This window comes from Biomphalaria glabrata, chromosome 12 (assembly GCF_947242115.1).
Source record: "Biomphalaria glabrata chromosome 12, xgBioGlab47.1, whole genome shotgun sequence".
In the NCBI taxonomy this organism is placed as follows: Eukaryota; Metazoa; Mollusca; class Gastropoda; family Planorbidae; genus Biomphalaria; species Biomphalaria glabrata.
This window is the reverse complement of record NC_074722.1, coordinates 6509612-6529171: the sequence shown is the minus strand read 5'-3', so window position 1 is coordinate 6529171 and position 19560 is coordinate 6509612. Positions and strand designations below refer to the sequence as shown.

Below are 19560 nucleotides of genomic sequence, written 5' to 3'. Positions count from 1 at the left end.
AATTCATCTCAACCTAGATCCAGCAACCTCTTGGATCTGATGATAAAAAATACACCGCCATAAACTGTTTGGACTTTACAAACGTGTCCCCAGACATATGGATTAAGAAACCCATTAGGAAAGGTTTAAACATAGGCTCACAAAACTTTTTAAAGTATTGAAGGTAGGTAGACCCCCTTTTTAGGCTATGAATACCTGTCTACCTGGTTGTTTGGGGGCCTCATTGGATCATATTTGTTTTGTGGGAGATACGATATCTGGCATTCCTTTGTATTGATATCAGTCGAGATGTCGTTTAGAAAGAATCACAGATTTTTTATCTTTCCAAAGATGCCTTGGTTAAAAAAGTTAAAACGACATTTGGATATCAGTAGGTCTATTTGAATTCTGGGTAATGGCAAGTTGATATGTAGTTAATAGATTGCGTCTCAAAATTATACAACTTGTACAGGTCTTATCTTCTTATTATAAACATTACTGAAAATAGATAATCATGTCCTAACCCCTAACCTTACTTAGACTGCTAAGTCATAGGTTTTTCTGTCTGATCCAGGCTACCCGTTCCAGTGCTTTAACGGCACTGGGAAAGAAGGAGCACTTGTACAGAGTAGTTCAAGCCTGTGCACTTAGAAAGGTCTACTTATTCATGCAATTAGTCCAAGCTTGTGCACTTAGAAAGGTCTACTTATTCATGCAATTAGTCCAAGCCTGTGCACTTAGAAAGGTCTACTTATTCATGCAATATTTGTCTGAACTAGACATAGTTGACCTGAGCCAGTTGTAGAAAAAAGTAGAGATAGATCAACCTTGGACATAGTTGACCTGAGCCAGTTGTAGAAAAAGTAGAGATAGATCAACCTTGGACATAGTTGACCTGAGCCAGTTGTAGAAAAAAGTAGAGATAGATCAACCTTGGACATAGTTGACCTGAGCCAGTTGTAGAAACAGTAGAGCTAGATCAACCTTGGACATAGTTGACCTGAACCAGTTGTAGGAAAAGTAGAGATAGATCAATCTTGGACATAGTTGACCTGAGCCAGTTGTAGAAAAAAGTAGAGATAGATCAACCTTGGACATAGTTGACCTGAACCAGTTGTAGGAAAAGTAGAGATAGATCAACCTTGGACATAGTTGACCTGAGCCAGTTGTAGAAACAGTAGAGCTAGATCAACCTTGGACATAGTTGACCTGAACCAGTTGTAGGAAAAGTAGAGATAGATCAATCTTGGACATAGTTGACCTGAGCCAGTTGTAGAAAAAGTAGAGATAGATCAACCTTGTTGTGCACTTAGAAGCCAAAAACATTGAAGTGTGGTTTAATTCAAGAAACTAATTAAATCATATTTAAAACGTTCGATTTGGGCTTGGAAGGAGCAAAAGCTCTATCATTTTCAGCACTTTATCAAGGTAAAGAAACCACAAAATTGTCACCGCAGCGCCATTCCGGTTCCGGTACACTAGTGACATCTACGTATATTCAACATTCTTCCGTGTCCTGGTGTAGTCTGGGGAGTTAAATTTTTAGCCACCGGTTTCAAATGTAATGAAAGAAAAAGCGATATATAAATATATTTTTTTAAAGACTAATCTAATGGAAAGAACTTCACATTTACAAATATAAGTCTCAAGAATGTTGAAGTTATTGTCCTTTTCCGACATCAAACAAATTAACTAATTACCAAAGATTAATTGACTAATTGATTAATTTTTTAATGCATTCAAGTTTTGTTAGGTGCAATAAATAATTGTGCAAAGTTTCAACTTAATCCGAGACTGAGTGTGGGAGATGTTACGTGCTCAAACTTTGTACCAGAAAGATTAAATTGATTATAATCTTTGTAGAGAAGTTCCCCCAAAATGGTTTGTCCGTGCTATCCCATGTACCCCACTAGTAGGCTACTCCAGGTCATGTACCCCTCTAGTAGGCTACTCCAGGTCATGTACCCCTCTAGTAGGCTACTCCAGGTCATGTACCCCACTAGTAGGCTACTCCAGGTCATGTACCCCACTAGTAGGCTACTCCAGGTCATGTACCCCACTAGTAGGCTACTCCAGGTCATGTACCCCACTAGTAGGCTACTCCAGGTCATGTACCCCACTAGTAGGCTACTCCAGGTCATGTACCCCACTAGTAGGCTACTCCAGGTCATGTACCCCACTAGTAGGCTACTCCAGGTCATGTACCCCACTAGTAGGCTACTCCAGGTCATGTACCCCACTAGTAGGCTACTCCAGGTCATGTATCCACCCAAAGGACTGGCTTTGTTTATGAGATCTTTCGACCACTTCCCCGCCCCCAAATCCTTTACTTACTTAATTAGGTCCTCCCGCTCCGTTCGGTGCATTTGGCGGCAAACTGTCTCCAGAAAGATCTGTCACTGGCAATATCTGAAGCCTCCTCCCATCTGGTGTCCACTGTTCTGAGGTCCTCCGTGAAGATGTGGCGACAAGTTATATGAGGATGTCCTTGTTTGCGCTTTCCTCGTACTGGCCTCCATGTCATCGCAACTCTCGGTATGCGCAGTTCATTTTGTCCGAGAACATGTCCCTCAAACCTCATGCGACACTCTGTCGCTACCTCACTAAGTGTCCGACTTCCAGTTCGGCATAGGATTTCTTTGATTGAGACCCGATCCTCAAGTCCTACTATATTTGTTCACAACTAATCTGCTAACATGATGAAAGTAGTATTACTTACGTAGGTCTATAGGTAATGACCTTCACGAATTGTAAGTCTATGCGTTCATTTTAAATGAGATGAACAAATATCAGGGGAGAAACACAAGAGATGTTCACAATAAAGGAACGGATATAAACCATTACAGTTACTCTTGTTGTCAACCTGCGCTTTACTCATTGCTTTTTTCAGTAAGACATAACACACACTCACTCTCATGCACATGCACACGTTCATAAACCAAAATCAAAACTTATATTTCTAAGATAAAATACCCTTAACATACAATTCCATTATTGTGTACAATCTTAAAGTTATCATTTATTTTTAAAAATATAATTTAAATAAAATTATCATAGGTTGAGTGAAATAGCAATAATTATTTTATATCAATCATGTCATTAATTGTTTATTAGTTAAATAAACTTTAACTTTTTTTTTTATTAATTCATATTTGCTATTATGGACATCCGAAGTGGTCCACCCGGGCAGGTAAAAGGCAAGTTTCAATATTTTCAGAAAGCACATTAAATGAAATTCTATCAAAAACAAATGACAGAGAAGTATGAGGAAGAAGGTTGACAGATCCTGTGTGGTGCCCCAGCGGTCCAGCAGACCAAACGATAGGTGAAAGTGAATGTGAAGTTAGATGTGAACCTGGCCAAAAAAAGTTCTATGGCAATTGTAATACTCTACAATTCACGTGATAATATGAAAAACTACTTATTAATTTTTGTTCTAAATTATGTCCAACTTATATGCACACTAAATAGATTTTTTTTTCTTTAAAAAAAGAAAAGAAACTTTTTGAGTGTAAATACAGTAGTTAGTATGACAGAACTTATTTAACTTAGCAATACAAATGTAAAAAAAAAAAATTTTGACAAAAAATCTAAAAACATTTACATAAATGTGTTAAAAATATGGTAAATAGTTATTTCCCCTAACAAAGAGCCTCCCGTGTTTGTTACTATTAATAGTGATTAGTTGTAAAAATGGTGTATTTTTATGATAAAAAAAAAATGCTAGCATAAGTGATTTAAAAAATTAGATTTTTAGCTTTCAGATAAGAAAAAAAAGTAGCCGTTGCATCAGAACTTTGAATGGTCTGAAATATGATGTCGGATTTTCACTATCTTTTCTAGTTTACGAGATCTAAACGGGACGGACGGACGGACAGACATTCCACACAAACTAATAGCGTCTTTTCCCTAAAAAGCGTTGCTGGTTCCAAAGACGTTAAAAGGATTCAGTGCAAGTGTTGTTGGCTACTTTTAAGTTCTCGACCTCAATCTTGTTGCTCTGCTTCTACTTCAGAAATGTCCTCAAGTGAATGACCACCAAGACAGCTGACCTTGCGGACACGAATCACATTTTATTAGCATATATGTATTACTGTTATTGTATTCGTCTTGTTGACCAGCTCTCGTCATGACGTCATTAGTGGCGGGGAGGTGGGCGGAGCTGCCAAGAGCACACAAGACCAGGCTCCTAGCGTTTGATTGACAGGCCACTTCAGGACCGATTGGCTTTTTTGGATTAGTATTATACACTTCAGCGGTCAACTTTGACATCCGGCCATCATTAGCACAAGCCGGGGCCAGCGTATGTGTTAGCTCGTGTGCAGGTGTGTGTATTGCGGTATATTGTTATATATTTATCCTAATTTTTTTTGTTTCCTTTAAAATCCCAAAATGTGTATTCTACTGATAGTTTTTAAAAATAAAAAATATATGCCTGTTATTGTGACATTACAGGGTTCGTAGTTGATTGGTTGTAAATGGCTGCCTATTTTTACAAAGCTTATATCAACTCTGTCTGTCTGTCTGGTCAAAAGTTTGTACGTGTTATTTCTCCCACAGCCAATCTCTGATTTAGCAGAAATTGTGTACAATTATTTCATTTACCTGACAACACAAGAATCAATAAAAAAAAATTAAGCCATTAGTTAATTGGTAATTAAAATTAAATATTGTTTGATATCTTGAATAAGGGAAGAAAGTCGTACTTGACAGATGTGGTGGTATAAGTTAAATTAGTCCCCTTTAGAATTTTGTTTATGCATTTTAAAAAAAAAAACGATCTTGTAAACATTCACAAAGATACCCATTTCGTAGTTCTGTGGGGAACCAAGGTAAGGACGCCATAATCCTCATTCCTGAAGGAACTTCCAAAACGTGTAAAACTAAGGAACAAATTATCTTTTCTCTTCATGTGATGTACAATAAAAATCCCCTTCTCTTATTATCCTTTTATATTATCTTATAAAATACAGACGTTACTTCAAGCATGAAGAGCATTACGTCCAAGGCGTGACTCTGTCAGTCAAGTCATTCATGTTAATCAATGACTTTAAACTCTGCCAAGGCTAATTCAGGTAACCAGTACTATTGCTCTAATAGCACAAGGAAAGAAAGAGCATTTGTACAAATTTGTCCTAGCATATGGAACAAGAAATGTGCCTTTATCTTTGTGTATTTCTCTTAGAGAGACAAAGAGAGAGAGAGAGAGATGTTTACCAAAAAATATCCCAGTGAGAAACGGATCAAATGAACCAATCCAAATAGTCAACATTCTATTCCCTTAAAAAAAAAAAAACGAACCGACAGTAGACAGATAAATACATCGGTTTCAGTTATTACGAAATTGAAAATTTATACAAACAGTTGAAGACTCTCTGCACATACTCTCTTTATCTCTTTCTCTATATATATATATATTTCTTTCTTTCTCCCTCTCTCTCTTTTCCTCGTTCTACAAAAAGACTGTATCACTTTTATTTCTAAAGGTTGGTTAGATTCACTGAAGCGCGATATGCATCAGACGTAGCAAAAAAAAAAAAAAAAAGCTGACTTTGAGAAATTGGATCAACTTCAAAACAACATTAAAACAAACAGAATGTTATTTGAACTTTGATTTCATTCACGTCGGAGCTCTCCCCAACAGCACCCCTCCCTCGGACACTTGGCCTTCATGACGAGTTCTCAACTATCAAAGAGACCCGTTCTCGACCCACACCAAAAATACCGCCCCGCCCTCTAAGTCACATTGAATATCGGTTACAGCTTCATCTTAAAGTTTATATCATCACTGGTTGACAAACAGCTTCTGCCTTGGCACCTCATAGTTCCACTGTAGTATCTTATCTTATAAATTACGGCAGTGCTGAACAACTGAAAAGAGCATCAAACTGTTTTTCCTTGGCCACAGTCTGCAAAAGAGCTTTAAATGTCAGCAGCAAGCTAAAGAGAAGATTCATCTTATAAATTACAGATACGCCTTCAAAAGAGGAGATAATTAAGGCCAATGCGTATCTATGTGCTAATCTAGTCAAGCAAGTTAATTAATTGGTTGTCCCCCCCCCTGATTTAGTCAACATGTTCCATTCTCTAATGGTAGTGAGGAAAGGAGAACTTGTAGGAATTTGTCCTAGTATGTGGAACTAGAAATGTCCTTTTATCTTTATGTCTCTCTGAGTATTCACCCGGTTGTGTTTTTCAATTGTGTAAGTTATGATTCAGTGTTGTATGTATTATTGCTTCTTGACCTCTACCTGACCTCCTAATCTATTCGGACTTAGAATTTTTTCGTTGTTTTTTTTGCTAATTATATTTTGTAATTAATTCTTAACATTTGCCACAAACCTTGATGTAAAAGTTAACAATGCGATAAAATAATGAATTTCTTCAATAAAATGTCATTGGACGCCAAGCATCTGCCCGAATTTCCTTGTATGGCGCTGGCTTTTCAGGATTGCCAACGAACTGTAGATCTAAATTACTTTTTCTTGTTGTCCTGAAACAATGGTCGTGCTTCCGACCATTTGCTCCATTTGCGTTTCCTGTCTAGGGCTTGGGTTGTATATAATACTTAAAATATTGTGTACCTGTAGTAGCTATTATGTTCATCAATGCTAATGTATGTAAATATATCACATTGAATGTAAATATAGATAGATACATAGATACATAGATAGATAGTTAGTTAGATAGATAGATAGATAGATAGATAGATAGATAGATAGATAGATAGATAGATAGATAGATAGATAGATAGATAGATAGATAGATAGATAGATAGATAGATAGATAGATAGATAGATAGTTGAATGGATGGATGGATGGATGGTTGGTTGGATGGATGGACGGACGGACGGACGGACGAACGGACGGACTGACAGAGAGACAGACAGACAGACAGACAAATAGATAGATAGATAGATAGATAGATAGATAGATAGATAGATAGATAGATAGATAGATAGATAGATAGATAGTTGAATGGATGGATGGATGGATGGTTGGTTGGATGGATGGACGGACGGACGAACGGACGGACTGACAGAGAGACAGACAGACAGACAAATAGATAGATAGATAGATAGATAGATAGATAGATAGATAGATAGATAGATAGATAGATAGATCGTCCTGCCCCCTCAGTGCGCATGTCAGTCAGACACCCAACAGTCTATTGGGCGTGTGTCCCGTACATTACGTCAAGTCAACCGGAGTCTATTCAGACGTCTCCCAATAGTCCCATTGACAACAGATCCTGAATGAAGAGGAGGATGTTTCGCGCACCCCTCCCCCCCCCCTCACCCAAAGTACCTCGTCCCTCCATCCCGTTTGTCATATGTCACAGTAATCCCCCTCCCCCCCCCCCCCGACCCCACCTGTATTTGACTTCTCCCTTCTAGTTGATAGAAGCTCTCCACGGGATATAATATCTCAGAAAGAGGTCGCCAGAGGTCGCGTTTAGATTGTCGGAAGTCGGTTTTTTTTTTCTTACTGTAAACCTTTTAATTTTATCTTTCCATACGGTATAAAAAATCTAATATAATATATCGTAACTTAAGATTTTTTAAAACTTTACAGTAATACTATACCACTAAGGCTGCTTATACACTGACCAAACAAGTCGGAACTATTGTAACATTATAGTTATACTTTGTCACAGACACAGCACTAATAAAAATGCGGAGGTATGTTTCTTTTTTCGGTCAAAGGGATGTAACTCGATACGCTACGGTAGAGTTTGGGGGGGGGGGGGCGATGAGTTACGGTTGATGCCAACTAAAAGAGACGGGCTTGGACTGAGACTGTTCGCCTTACAACCTACGTCCTCTCCCCCACCTCCCATTTTTCCCCGCGCTAAGTGCATCGTGTGTGTGTGAGAGAGGGGGAGGGAACTCGAGAGATCTACTTGAATATATGAAGAGACTTTAAGGGGGGGGGGGGCGGCTAGATAAACAGAAAGAGTAACTTTGTAACTTCTATTTGTTTCAATGAACGTCAGTGCGGGATCAGAAGATCCTCGATGCAAGCCCCTGGGTCTAGATTTCATACAGAACAACGCTTGTTAGGAGACTGATATTCTAGAGAATTATTGTATACACATGTGCTCTATGTTTCATTCATAAAATTGGATTAATTAAAGTTAAGTGATTCCCCAGGTAATTAAAACATTTGATTCGCTTTCATTGTGTCTGAAATTGTACAATTAAGTTGAAGATCATGCTAGCAGAACGTGAAACAGCGTTTCCGTGGGCCACCATTTCAAAGATAGTCTGTGCAAGGACAAATAAAATATTTGATCTCATGGAATTTTCATTTTAAAAACAAAAGAAGAAAAGATTCACTGTTACAGTAAGGTTTTGAACCCCAAACAGTCGGTTTGTTCAACGATACCCTATCGTGTAGGTCCAGATCGTATACAGTAATTCAACTTGAAATCTCGCTTAGAGTCTAGACTTGAATCTTTTTAAAATATTTTTTACGCTTGAGTTATTGGCGTTCTGTAATAAAGTTCAGTTTTGTTCAGTTTTGTAGTTTTGTACAGTTTTGTTCAGTTTTGTAGTTTTGTTTAGTTTGTAGTTTGTTCAGTTTTGTAGTTTTGTACAGTTTTGTTCAGTTTTGTAGTTTTGTTCAGTTTTTTTTTATAGTTTTTTTCAGTTTTGTAGTTTTGTTCAGTTTTGTTCAGTTTTGTAGTTTTGTTCAGTTTTGTAGTTTTGTAGTTTTGTTCAGTTTTGTTCAGTTTTGTAGTTGTGTTCAGTTTTGTAGTTTTGTTCAGTTTTGTAGTTTTGTTCAGTTTTGTAGTTTTGTTCAGTTTTGTAGTTTTGTTCAGTGTTGTTCAGTTTTCTCATTTACGAGGACTTGAATAATATCATACTGGTAGTGTAGTGGTCAGCTAAACTGTACTTTAGGAAAATGTACATTCTCTCTTTTTCATTTGCTTGTCTCTTTCTCTCTCTCTCTCTCTTTATCTATTGCTTTTGCAGCTGAATAAATATGACAGTCTAATCAAAATAAGTAAATATAAACAAGAAAGATATCTAGTTCGACTAGTTTGTACTTCCAAGACTAAATTCCAAAAGTAAAGCTCGTGTCTTATGATTAACTTTTGAGTAAGTAAACAAAATCAAAGTGAACTTAGTGTCAAGTATATTTGTTGTTATAATTAAAATAAAGAAGATTCAATGAGCCTTAAAACGAAAAGCGTATTGCTGAGTCGACGCGACTCAAAACCGTGTCCCCCCCCCCCCCCCTTGTCCCACCCTCTTGGGCACAGCGCTATTAATTATGGTAATTAAAATTCCCTTCAGCTCCAAGAATAAACTTTGAGGCCGAGAGAGAGAGAGAGACTTAAATACACACAAGGTCATGCATATTTAATGAAGTAACCTTTATGCATTGCTATTTGTAATAGTTAAAAAAAAAAGTTGTGCTAAAGTTGCAGACTTGAAAAAAAAATCTGTGTATAAAGCTGTCGTTGTTATCCAGGGGACTCTGTTGTATTTGGTTCAAGATTTTTAAATATGGGATAAAATAGTGTGTTGTTGCTTTTGATATATATACTGTGATGGATGTTTATCTTGTACTGAAGTCAACTGTAGATGTTTGTTAGATTTCAATCAATTACTCAGCAAGCGTTTGGGTTTCTTGTTCGGGGTGTATTCAATGTAGTTAAACAACAGCACAAAGATAACACACATCGATTTATACTAGTGAAAACATGTGGTCAACACTGATGAACAATGAATAATAAGTTTAATCCAATAAAAGGCCACAGTCAGTGTCTCTGTCAAATAAAACACGTGATTACCCTAGAGAATCATATTGTTAACTGATTTTCCAGTCTCTAACTCAAAATATCCCAAGCGTCACTAGTCCCGTTCAATATACGTCTCCTATGGTGCGGCTCTTACTGACTAATAATATAAACTAGGCCTAACAATACATATACATTTTATGTATGTATCTATGTGTGTATGTGTGTGTCCAATTGGATGAAAAAAAAAAGATGATTTTTTAAATTATAAAATAATCAAGAATACTTGATGATGAGGTGCGGTGGTTGAGTGGCTTCCGAACCAACGGGTCCTGGGTTCGAATCCTGGTAAAGTATGGGGCTTTTAATTTCAGGGTGCCTCTGAGTCCACTCATCTCTTATAGGTACCTGACATGTGTTGGGAAAAATTAAAGGCGGTTGGTCGTTGTGCTGGCCATCGACACACTAGTTAACTCTTTCTCTCTGTAATTATTTTCCTCATGTCTATAGAATTATTCATTTTGCTAATTTGTATTCTCACTATCCTGTTATGATTAAACTTCAATAACTTTTTTTTTTTGTTTATCAGAAAATGATATATTTGTATCGAATTTTTGGGACATGCATGCTCTTTTTACGCAACACATAATTAAAGTTTATAAATTCAAAATTCAATTTGGTTTAATCAAATCAACGTTGGCATCGTCAATCAGGAGAGAAAGAGTTAACAGCGGGCCGTAGAAACAGACGACCTTTACATCATCTGCCCTATAGATCGCAAGGTCTGAAAGGGCAACTTTTTGGGTTGAAAGGAAAAAAAACCCACAAAAACATGAGAAATGATGTTGTAGATAATATTGCTCTGATTCAGTCTTCTGCCCAGATCCTGTTTGCACAGACTAGCCTGCACGCTCTCTCGAACTTGACCGCCTTGAAATGTTTCAAAAGAAACAATAAAAATACATCACACTTTCTATCACAGATCTCTATCAACCGAACAAAACAATTGGGCAGTCGATACTATCAGGTTGTACCTGTGTTTGACAACCTCCCGTTGTTTGTGTTGTGGGCGTTGCGCCCCGCTGGTGTTACATAAAGTCAGCACCCTCTCTGATCTAACATCTCTGATAGTATTTCATGTTGCAGTGTCTATTGTCAACCCTCGACACCTCCAGGCTTCAGTTTCAGTCACGGACTTTCACAAGATCAAAGGAAATGGGCTGTGCTCTAAAATGATCCAGTCTTCGTGGTCCCCAGAGGTTTCTGTTTTTGTTGACTGAGTTCCAGTGATAGCAGTCAACATGGACAGGGATGCAGTAGGTGTCGATGGTCTTCCTAAATGGCTATCTACATGGTTGTATTCTATTTATTGTTGAGTTTACTAGATGTCAAATAAATGATTATACTTTATTTCTTACATTGTGGTGGGAAAAAGTAACACTGGACTTTTCGTGACATATTTCGGATGTTTTTTATGTTTTTTTTTATGTTTTGGATGTTTTTTATGTTTTGGATGTTTACGGCGGGGACGGAAGTAAGCAGGGTTCAAATCCGGAATCATCGAAATGACGGTCCTAAGCTCGTGCCACGCGACCAGGAAGCCATCCTTCGTTGAATTATTTAGCTTTCTTAGTAGTGCCCCAAAGGCAGACAACGAGTTCGGTGGCTTGACGATGTAGAAACAGATCTACAAAACAAAAGTTCGGTCATGGAGTCGTAGTTAGGGAATGTCTTTGAATCTTGTTCCGTTTTATGTTCAGCCCATATCTTCACAGTGTTCTGCCCATATCTTCATAGTGTTCTGCCCATATCTTCACAGTGTTCTGCCCATATCTTCATAGTGTTCTGCCCATATCTTCATACTGTTCTGCCCATATCTGCCTGGTGTTCAGCCCATATCTGCCTAGTGTTCAGCCCATATCTTCATAGTGTTTAGCCCATATCTGCCTGGTGTTCAGCCTATATCTTTCTAGTGTTCAGCCCATATCTTCACAGTGTTCTGCCCATATCTTCATAGTGTTCTGCCCATATCTTCATAGTGTTCTGCCCATATCTTCATAGTGTTCTGCCCATATCTGCCTAGTGTTCAGCCCATATCTGCCTAGTGTTCAGCCCATATCTGCCTAGTGTTCTGCCCATATCTTCATAGTGTTCTGCCCATATCTTCATAGTGTTCTGCCCATATCTGCCTAGTGTTCTGCCCATATCTTCATAGTGTTCTGCCCATATCTTCATAGTGTTCTGCCCATATCTTCATAGTGTTCTGCCCATATCTTCATAGTGTTCTGCCCATATCTGCCTAGTGTTCAGCCCATATCTGCCTAGTGTTCAGCCCATATCTGCCTAGTGTTCAGCCCATATCTGCCTAGTGTTCTGCCCATATCTTCATAGTGTTCTGCCCATATCTGCCTAGTGTTCAGCCCATATCTGCCTAGTGTTCTGCCCATATCTGCTTGGTTTTCAGCCCATATCTTCATAGTGTTCTGCCCATATCTTCATAGTGTTCTGCCCATATCTGCCTAGTGTTCAGCCCATATCTGCCTAGTGTTCAGCCCATATCTGCCTAGTGTTCTGCCCATATCTTCATAGTGTTCTGCCCATATCTTCATAGTGTTCTGCCCATATCTGCCTAGTGTTCTGCCCATATCTTCATAGTGTTCTGCCCATATCTTCATAGTGTTCTGCCCATATCTTCATAGTGTTCTGCCCATATCTTCATAGTGTTCTGCCCATATCTTCATAGTGTTCTGCCCATATCTGCCTAGTGTTCAGCCCATATCTGCCTAGTGTTCAGCCCATATCTGCCTAGTGTTCTGCCCATATCTGCCTAGTGTTCAGCCCATATCTGCCTAGTGTTCTGCCCATATCTGCTTGGTTTTCAGCCCATATCTTCATAGTGTTCTGCCCATATCTGCCTGGTGTTCAGCCCATATCTTCATAGTGTTCTGCCCATATCTGCCTAGTGTTCAGCCCATATCTGCCTAGTGTTCAGCCCATATCTGCCTAGTGTTCTGCCCATATCTTCATAGTGTTCTGCCCATATCTGCCTAGTGTTCAGCCCATATCTTCACAGTGTTCTGCCCATATCTTCATAGTGTTCTGCCCATATCTTCATAGTGTTCTGCCCATATCTTCATAGTGTTCTGCCCATATCTGCCTAGTGTTCAGCCCATATCTGCCTAGTGTTCAGCCCATATCTGCCTAGTGTTCTGCCCATATCTTCATAGTGTTCTGCCCATATCTTCATAGTGTTCTGCCCATATCTGCCTAGTGTTCTGCCCATATCTTCATAGTGTTCTGCCCATATCTTCATAGTGTTCTGCCCATATCTTCATAGTGTTCTGCCCATATCTTCACAGTGTTCTGCCCATATCTTCATAGTGTTCTGCCCATATCTGCCTAGTGTTCAGCCCATATCTGCCTAGTGTTCAGCCCATATCTGCCTAGTGTTCAGCCCATATCTTCATAGTGTTCTGCCCATATCTGCCTAGTGTTCAGCCCATATCTGCCTAGTGTTCTGCCCATATCTGCTTGGTTTTCAGCCCATATCTTCATAGTGTTCTGCCCATATCTGCCTGGTGTTCAGCCCATATCTTCATAGTGTTCTGCCCATATCTGCTTGGTGTTCAGCCCATATCTTCATAGTGTTCTGCCCATATCTTCATAGTGTTCTGCCCATATCTGCCTAGTGTTCAGCCCATATCTGCCTAGTGTTCAGCCCATATCTGCCTAGTGTTCAGCCCATATCTGCCTAGTGTTCTGCCCATATCTTCATAGTGTTCTGCCCATATCTGCCTAGTGTTCAGCCCATATCTGCCTAGTGTTCATGCCCATATCTGCTTAGTGTTCAGCCCATATCTGCCTAGTGTTCAGCCCATATCTGCCTAGTGTTCAGCCCATATCTGCCTGGTGTTCTGTCCATATCTGCCTGGTGTTCAGCCCATATCTTCATAGTGTTCTGCCCATATCTGCTTGGTTTTCAGCCCATATCTTCATAGTGTTCTGCCCATATCTGCCTGGTGTTCAGCCCATATCTTCATAGTGTTCTGCCCATATCTGCTTGGTGTTCAGCCCATATCTTCATAGTGTTCTGCCCATATCTGCCTGGTGTTCAGCCCATATCTGCCTAGTGTTTAGCCCATATCTGCCTGGTGTTCTGCCCATATCTGCCTGGTGTTCAGCCCATATCTGCCTGGTGTTCAGCCCATATCTGCCTGGTGTTCAGCCCATATCTTCATAGTGTTTAGCCCATATCTGCCTGGTGTTCAGCCTATATCTTTCTAGTGTTCAGCCCATATCTTCACAGTGTTCTGCCCATATCTGCTTGGTGTTCAGCCCATATCTTCACAGTGTTCTGCCCATATCTGCCTAGTGTTCAGCCCATATCTTCATAGTGTTTAGCCCATATCTGCCTGGTGTTCAGCCTATATCTTTCTAGTGTTCAGCCCATATCTTCACAGTGTTCTGCCCATATCTGCTTGGTGTTCAGCCCATATCTTCACAGTGTTCAGCCCATATCTGCCTAGTGTTCAGCCCATATCTTCATAGTGTTTAGCCCATATCTGCCTGGTGTTCAGCCTATATCTTTCTAGTGTTCAGCCCATATCTGCCTAGTGTTTAGCTTATATCTGCGCGGTGTTCAGCCCATGTCTGCCTGATGTTCAGTCTATGTCTGCCTGGTGTTCAGTCCATATCTTTCTGGTGTTCAGCCTTGTGTTCAGCCCGTATTAATCCGTTATTGAGCCCATATCGGCCTTGTGTTCAGCCCATATTTATCCGTTGTTCAGCCCATATCTTCCTGGTGTTCAGCCCATATCTTCCTGGTGTTCAGCCCATATCTTCCTAGTGTTTAGCCTATATCTGCCTGGTGTTCAGCCCTTATTTATCCTTTGTTCAGCCCATATCTGTCTAGTGTTCAGCTTATATCTTCCTAGTGTTTAGCCCATATCTGCCCGGTGTTTAGCCCATATCTGCCCGGTGTTCAGCCCATATCTTCCTGGTGTTCAGCCCATATCTGCCTGATGTTCAGCCTATATCTGTCTGGTGATCAGTCCATATCTTTATGGTGTTCAGCCTTGTGTTCAGCCCATATTTATCCGTTGTTCAGTCCATATCTACCTGGTGTTCAGCCCATATTTATCTATTGTTGAGCCCATATCTGCCTAGTGTTTAGACCATATCTGTATTATATAAGATAAGATAAGATAAGATATCTGCCTGTTGGTCAGTCCATATCTTCCTGGTGTTCAGCCTTGTGTTCAGCCCATATTTATCCGTTGTTCAGCCCATAACTGCCTGGTGTTTCCCGTTGAATGCCCTTCTCAAAGGTGCGGTAATAGTGAAAGACAGTGATAGACTACTCCGTTGACTGTCATGTTGAATGTCTTTCTTATCAAAGTTTGACCACTCTACGACCCCTCTTTCACGCAGACGACACAGTAGCTGACCAAAAATAATTTTTATGTCTGTGAACCTTCACCTTTGACCTTGAATTACTTGAACATTGGTTTAAATCCCCTGCTCAATAATTGTAACCCCTCCACTCCCCCCTACACACATACACTTCTTTGTTGTTATTTTAAAGCAATAATAGAAAGAAGAAAGAAATTAACGATATAAAAAAAAGGTTTTGAGTCCGAAGCTGCTTGACTGCGTAGACCCAGCTTGACCTACATATTTTGTCACAATCAACACAGATAAAGCCATTGTCTGCCTGCGATGTGATTGATTTACGTTCTCTTTTCCCCGCCTGTTTCAGCGGTAGCTTTAATTTCGGTTTGAAATGGGTCTGTCTATGTTTGTGACATCTATGGAGAATCTAGTCTAGTTTTTATCGAGTCAAGTAGATAAGCGGCAGTTAGCGCCGTTTTGAAATCACATATACAACAAGAAACAGATTATTATTTTATCATTATAAAATTTAGTTAATCTGTATTTTATTTTATTTTGATAGAAAACATTAAATATACTTATATTTATATATTTGGGGATATAAAAACAAAACACATCTAATCTACTAAAAGTATTACTTGTGATTTCATAATTCAAGTCTGTCTTAATTAATTGAACAATATTTCGTTAAATGGTAAGCATTGCATATTGTGTGGTCTATTTCGGCCATCTCTTTCGACGCCCCTGCTTACTCGCTTACTCTGTCAACACCTATGTTGCCTCCCCAACGCCCTTTCCTATTCATCCCTGTTATCATCTCGGCCTCTCCATGACCCAGGCTACCCCCCCCTCTCCCCCCGGTCCAGACCTGACGTGACCTACAAGTCAAGTGAACCGTCTAGCGGACAATAAGCTATCAGATATATTTAATTTTACACTCCAGTGAAGTCCTATTCACTCAAGTGGAACTATCGAATATATTATCTTAGATTCTGGGGGAGCGGGGGAGGGGGAGTGCCAAGGAGTGGCAACATGTAGATTTAGACACACACACACACTTACATAAATAGGTCGTTGTGTTTGAAATATATATTATTTGCTTACATTCATTTTAAACCTTATACCAACTACTTTAGTAAAAACAGAAATGCATACATTTTATTTACATTTGTAGCACTAGGAAATTGTATCTATATATGTAAAGTTTTAAGTTATTATTTTGGTATTGGATTAAAATCAGGTGAATTCCAATGTCTATAACCGAGGCATATCACGTAACAATTATTAAACGACGATGAACGTGACGCTAAAAAGTACCGAATAGATGACCTCGTCTCTGTCAATACGTAGACAATGGTAAAGCACAAAGGGAACCAGTGAAATAGTCAAATATCGATCTCAATCTCACTTAGATCAACAGATGAGGTTGCCCAGTACGTTTTCCCCCCCCCCCTCAAATGGAAAGGTCCTCATTCCCCTTTCATTGCGCAATTAGAACAAAATTGGGGACATTTGGACAGAAATGAGTGTGGCGTCATCTAGATCTACCAGGGAACTCTTAGAACAGTTTTCAGACTCCACTTAAATGGGTGTGTTTTCCACCGCGTTTTGTTTTTTTTTAAAGAGGAGAATTAGCTTTAAATATTTCTTGCTTGCTTCCTGCATTATTTTTTTTTTAAATCATTAGCAGCCATTAGCAATTAGTTCCTCCCTGGCCGTTCGGCGCATAGGGCGATTAAGGCGTCAAATTCTCTCCACTGAGATCGGTCACAGGCGACTTCAACGGCTTCTTCTCAGCTGGTGCCCACGGATTTCGGGTCTTCTTGGAAGGTGCGACGCCATGATGGACGTGGACGACCTTGTTATTTTTTCTTTCCTCCTTTCATCTTCCATGTCATGGCGGACTTTGGTCACGTGTTTTTTGTCTAAGGATACGTCCCGCGAATCTAATAATAATGGCCTAAACTGCACACAGGTTGCAGCAACGCAGGTCAGTGTTCAGGCCTTTTATAACCATTGGTCTTCGCTGAACAGATGATCATAAGGGAAGGTTTGGTTTATTAACTCTTTCTCTCCGTAATTATTTTTCCACGTTTGGAAGGAATTCTTCATTTTGCCCATTACTATTTCACTTCCCTGTTATGATTGGGCTTTAATAGCTTTGTTGTTTGTTATCAGAAAATGTTTTATTTGGTATAGAATTAAAGGGAAATGTATGCTCTTTTGATATAATTCAAAGTCAAGTTTAAAAATTTATACATTAATTAAAGTTAATGAGGTCAAAATCAACGATGGTATCGTCGATTAGGAGAGAAAGAGTTAATTTACTTTTTATAATTTACTTTCTTGAAGGATGTGCTTAATTGATCCCTGAAATTAGTTTCTTTGTCCGAATCTTCTTTAGTTCTAAGAAAGATAGATGGGCGACGAGTCTCTGGATGGTCACAAAGAATTATAACCAACACGCGATTGTATTTAATAAGAGCATTCAGGAAATAAGGTTTGGGCTAGATTAATTCAAGAAAAAAAAAATCCCATTTGTCCGTTTTTTTTTTTGTTTGCTGTCTGGAGACGTTAACTCTGCGTTGTTATTGTCTCCCCTGTCTATTGTTTGCCTTTTGTTAGCTTGTTGACTTGCTGATGAGTTTTGACAGCCCAGTTCCAGAACCTCGTCGTATGTAAAACTGGCACTGTTCTTAGCAGTGAAATATTTATTAGCTATTTGATTGTCTAGTAATGAGAAATTCACAGCCATGTTAGAAGTACATTGAAACAATTATTTTTCCACCAATAAAAACGATCGTTTGCCTTTTCTGCTCCCCTGCCAGCCTTCTCCACCCCTAAACACATTGGCGAGACCTACATATCTAATTAAGGGGAACAAATCTATAAATCTTATCGCAAACCTCAGGGGAAGTAACACAATTGTGCATTTTTTGATAGTTGCCTTGATTTATATCTAGCCCGCGGGTTTAGAGGTAACAGCTGCGGTGTTGGGGGTCAGAGGTTAAAGTGAAAAAAAACACATTTACACTACTATGTTTTTTTGGAGTTAGAGACTATGGTTTCCTTGTATTTCTGGTGGAGATACGAGAGTAGATAATGACGTCATTGATATTGGATGGAAATATTTTGTTTTGTTTTGCTGTTTAACGCCGCCTAGTTCGTAACATTCCGCCTTGTAAATAGGACTCAAAGAGATTTGCTTATTTCTTACTTTTGACAGGACAATGTAGACAGAAGTAACCTTGCGGAGGAATCACAGCCTGCAGCGGATTCAAGGTCAGCCTCATCAGCATCACAAGAAACCTGTACAGGTAAATATTGATTGTGTTTGTATGTGTGTATGTTTGTGATCTGCTTATACACTTTTTTTTTGCTACCCAGGAAGTGTCCAGCATTGTTAATTATTTGCAGCCCAACGAGGACTAGATAATATCGTAAGCTGGTCAGTAGAACATAGCCAACATGTAGGATTTATGTAATGTTAATTGGGAGGGGGGGGGCGGAATGCGTTTGCTGTTGTCTTCGTTCTGACCCCTGTTGTTCTTTGTATCTACAAAGTGGGATGTGTGACTGAGTGGCAAAAATTGCTTGGCTACCTGCAATGCTGTTTAGCCTCATTTTCGGTTTGATGGCAAGTTAACATCTGGAAACTGGTGCCGGTGTGCAAATGTGGAGGTTTCTCAACGAATGATTTGGAAAAGGCGGTCATAGCAATGGGTTCATTGGAACCTTTCAGCCTGTATACAATGGCGCAGGTCACACGAATTATATATGACCTGATAGTGATAATGACTGAGTGATTTACAAGAACATTTTTCGCGTTGATTAGCCCAGTTCTAAGTACACATTGTTGGATATATAAAAATTTATAATAGTAATTCATGCTTGTCAATTGGTAAATGCAGCAGCAAAATTCTTAGCATTGTTTTTCGGAATGATCGGGCTTACATAGAAACTAAAGATAGTTCCTTTCGAATTAATCCTAAACTCTGGTAACTATATATATAATTCTCTTCTTCCCGCAACAGTTTAAACGAGAAGAAGTAAAGGAAATATCACTCTCTTATTTCTGCGGATAGTCCACGAGAAAACAAGAGGGGGGGGGGGGAATACGTAGTCACAAAATAGCAGGGCAGGACCGTTGTAACCAAGAAATATCACTTTTTTTTATATTTCTACCTCACGTTAAAAAAAAAGGGGGGGGGGAGTAATTTACTCTGTAGTAACTATCGAGGCGACACAGAGCACGCTCAAGAGTTTGGACACCATGGAAAGATTACTCTTTTATTTTTGCAACTCGGATGGAGGGAGTTATCCTAGGTAATTTTAGAGGCGAAAAAAAAAGAAGAGAGGCTGGGGGGGGGGGGGGAAGTGGTATTCATCCGTCACTACATAGCAGAACCGGACTTAACCATTGTAGAGCCCTATGCGAAACG

General features: G+C 39.3%; 1 protein-coding gene across 5 annotated transcripts in view; it reads left to right on the top strand.

The window, feature by feature from the left end:
* LOC106051420 (uncharacterized) overlaps positions 1-19560 on the top strand; it is a 187175-nt gene that overhangs the window by 83500 nt on the left and 84115 nt on the right. For all 5 annotated transcript variants that reach the window (XM_056007179.1, XM_056007178.1, XM_056007177.1 and 2 more), the window contains one exon: positions 18345-18435. In XM_056007179.1, the coding sequence (XP_055863154.1) occupies positions 18345-18435 (91 nt within the window). The remainder of the gene's footprint in view (positions 1-18344; positions 18436-19560) is intronic.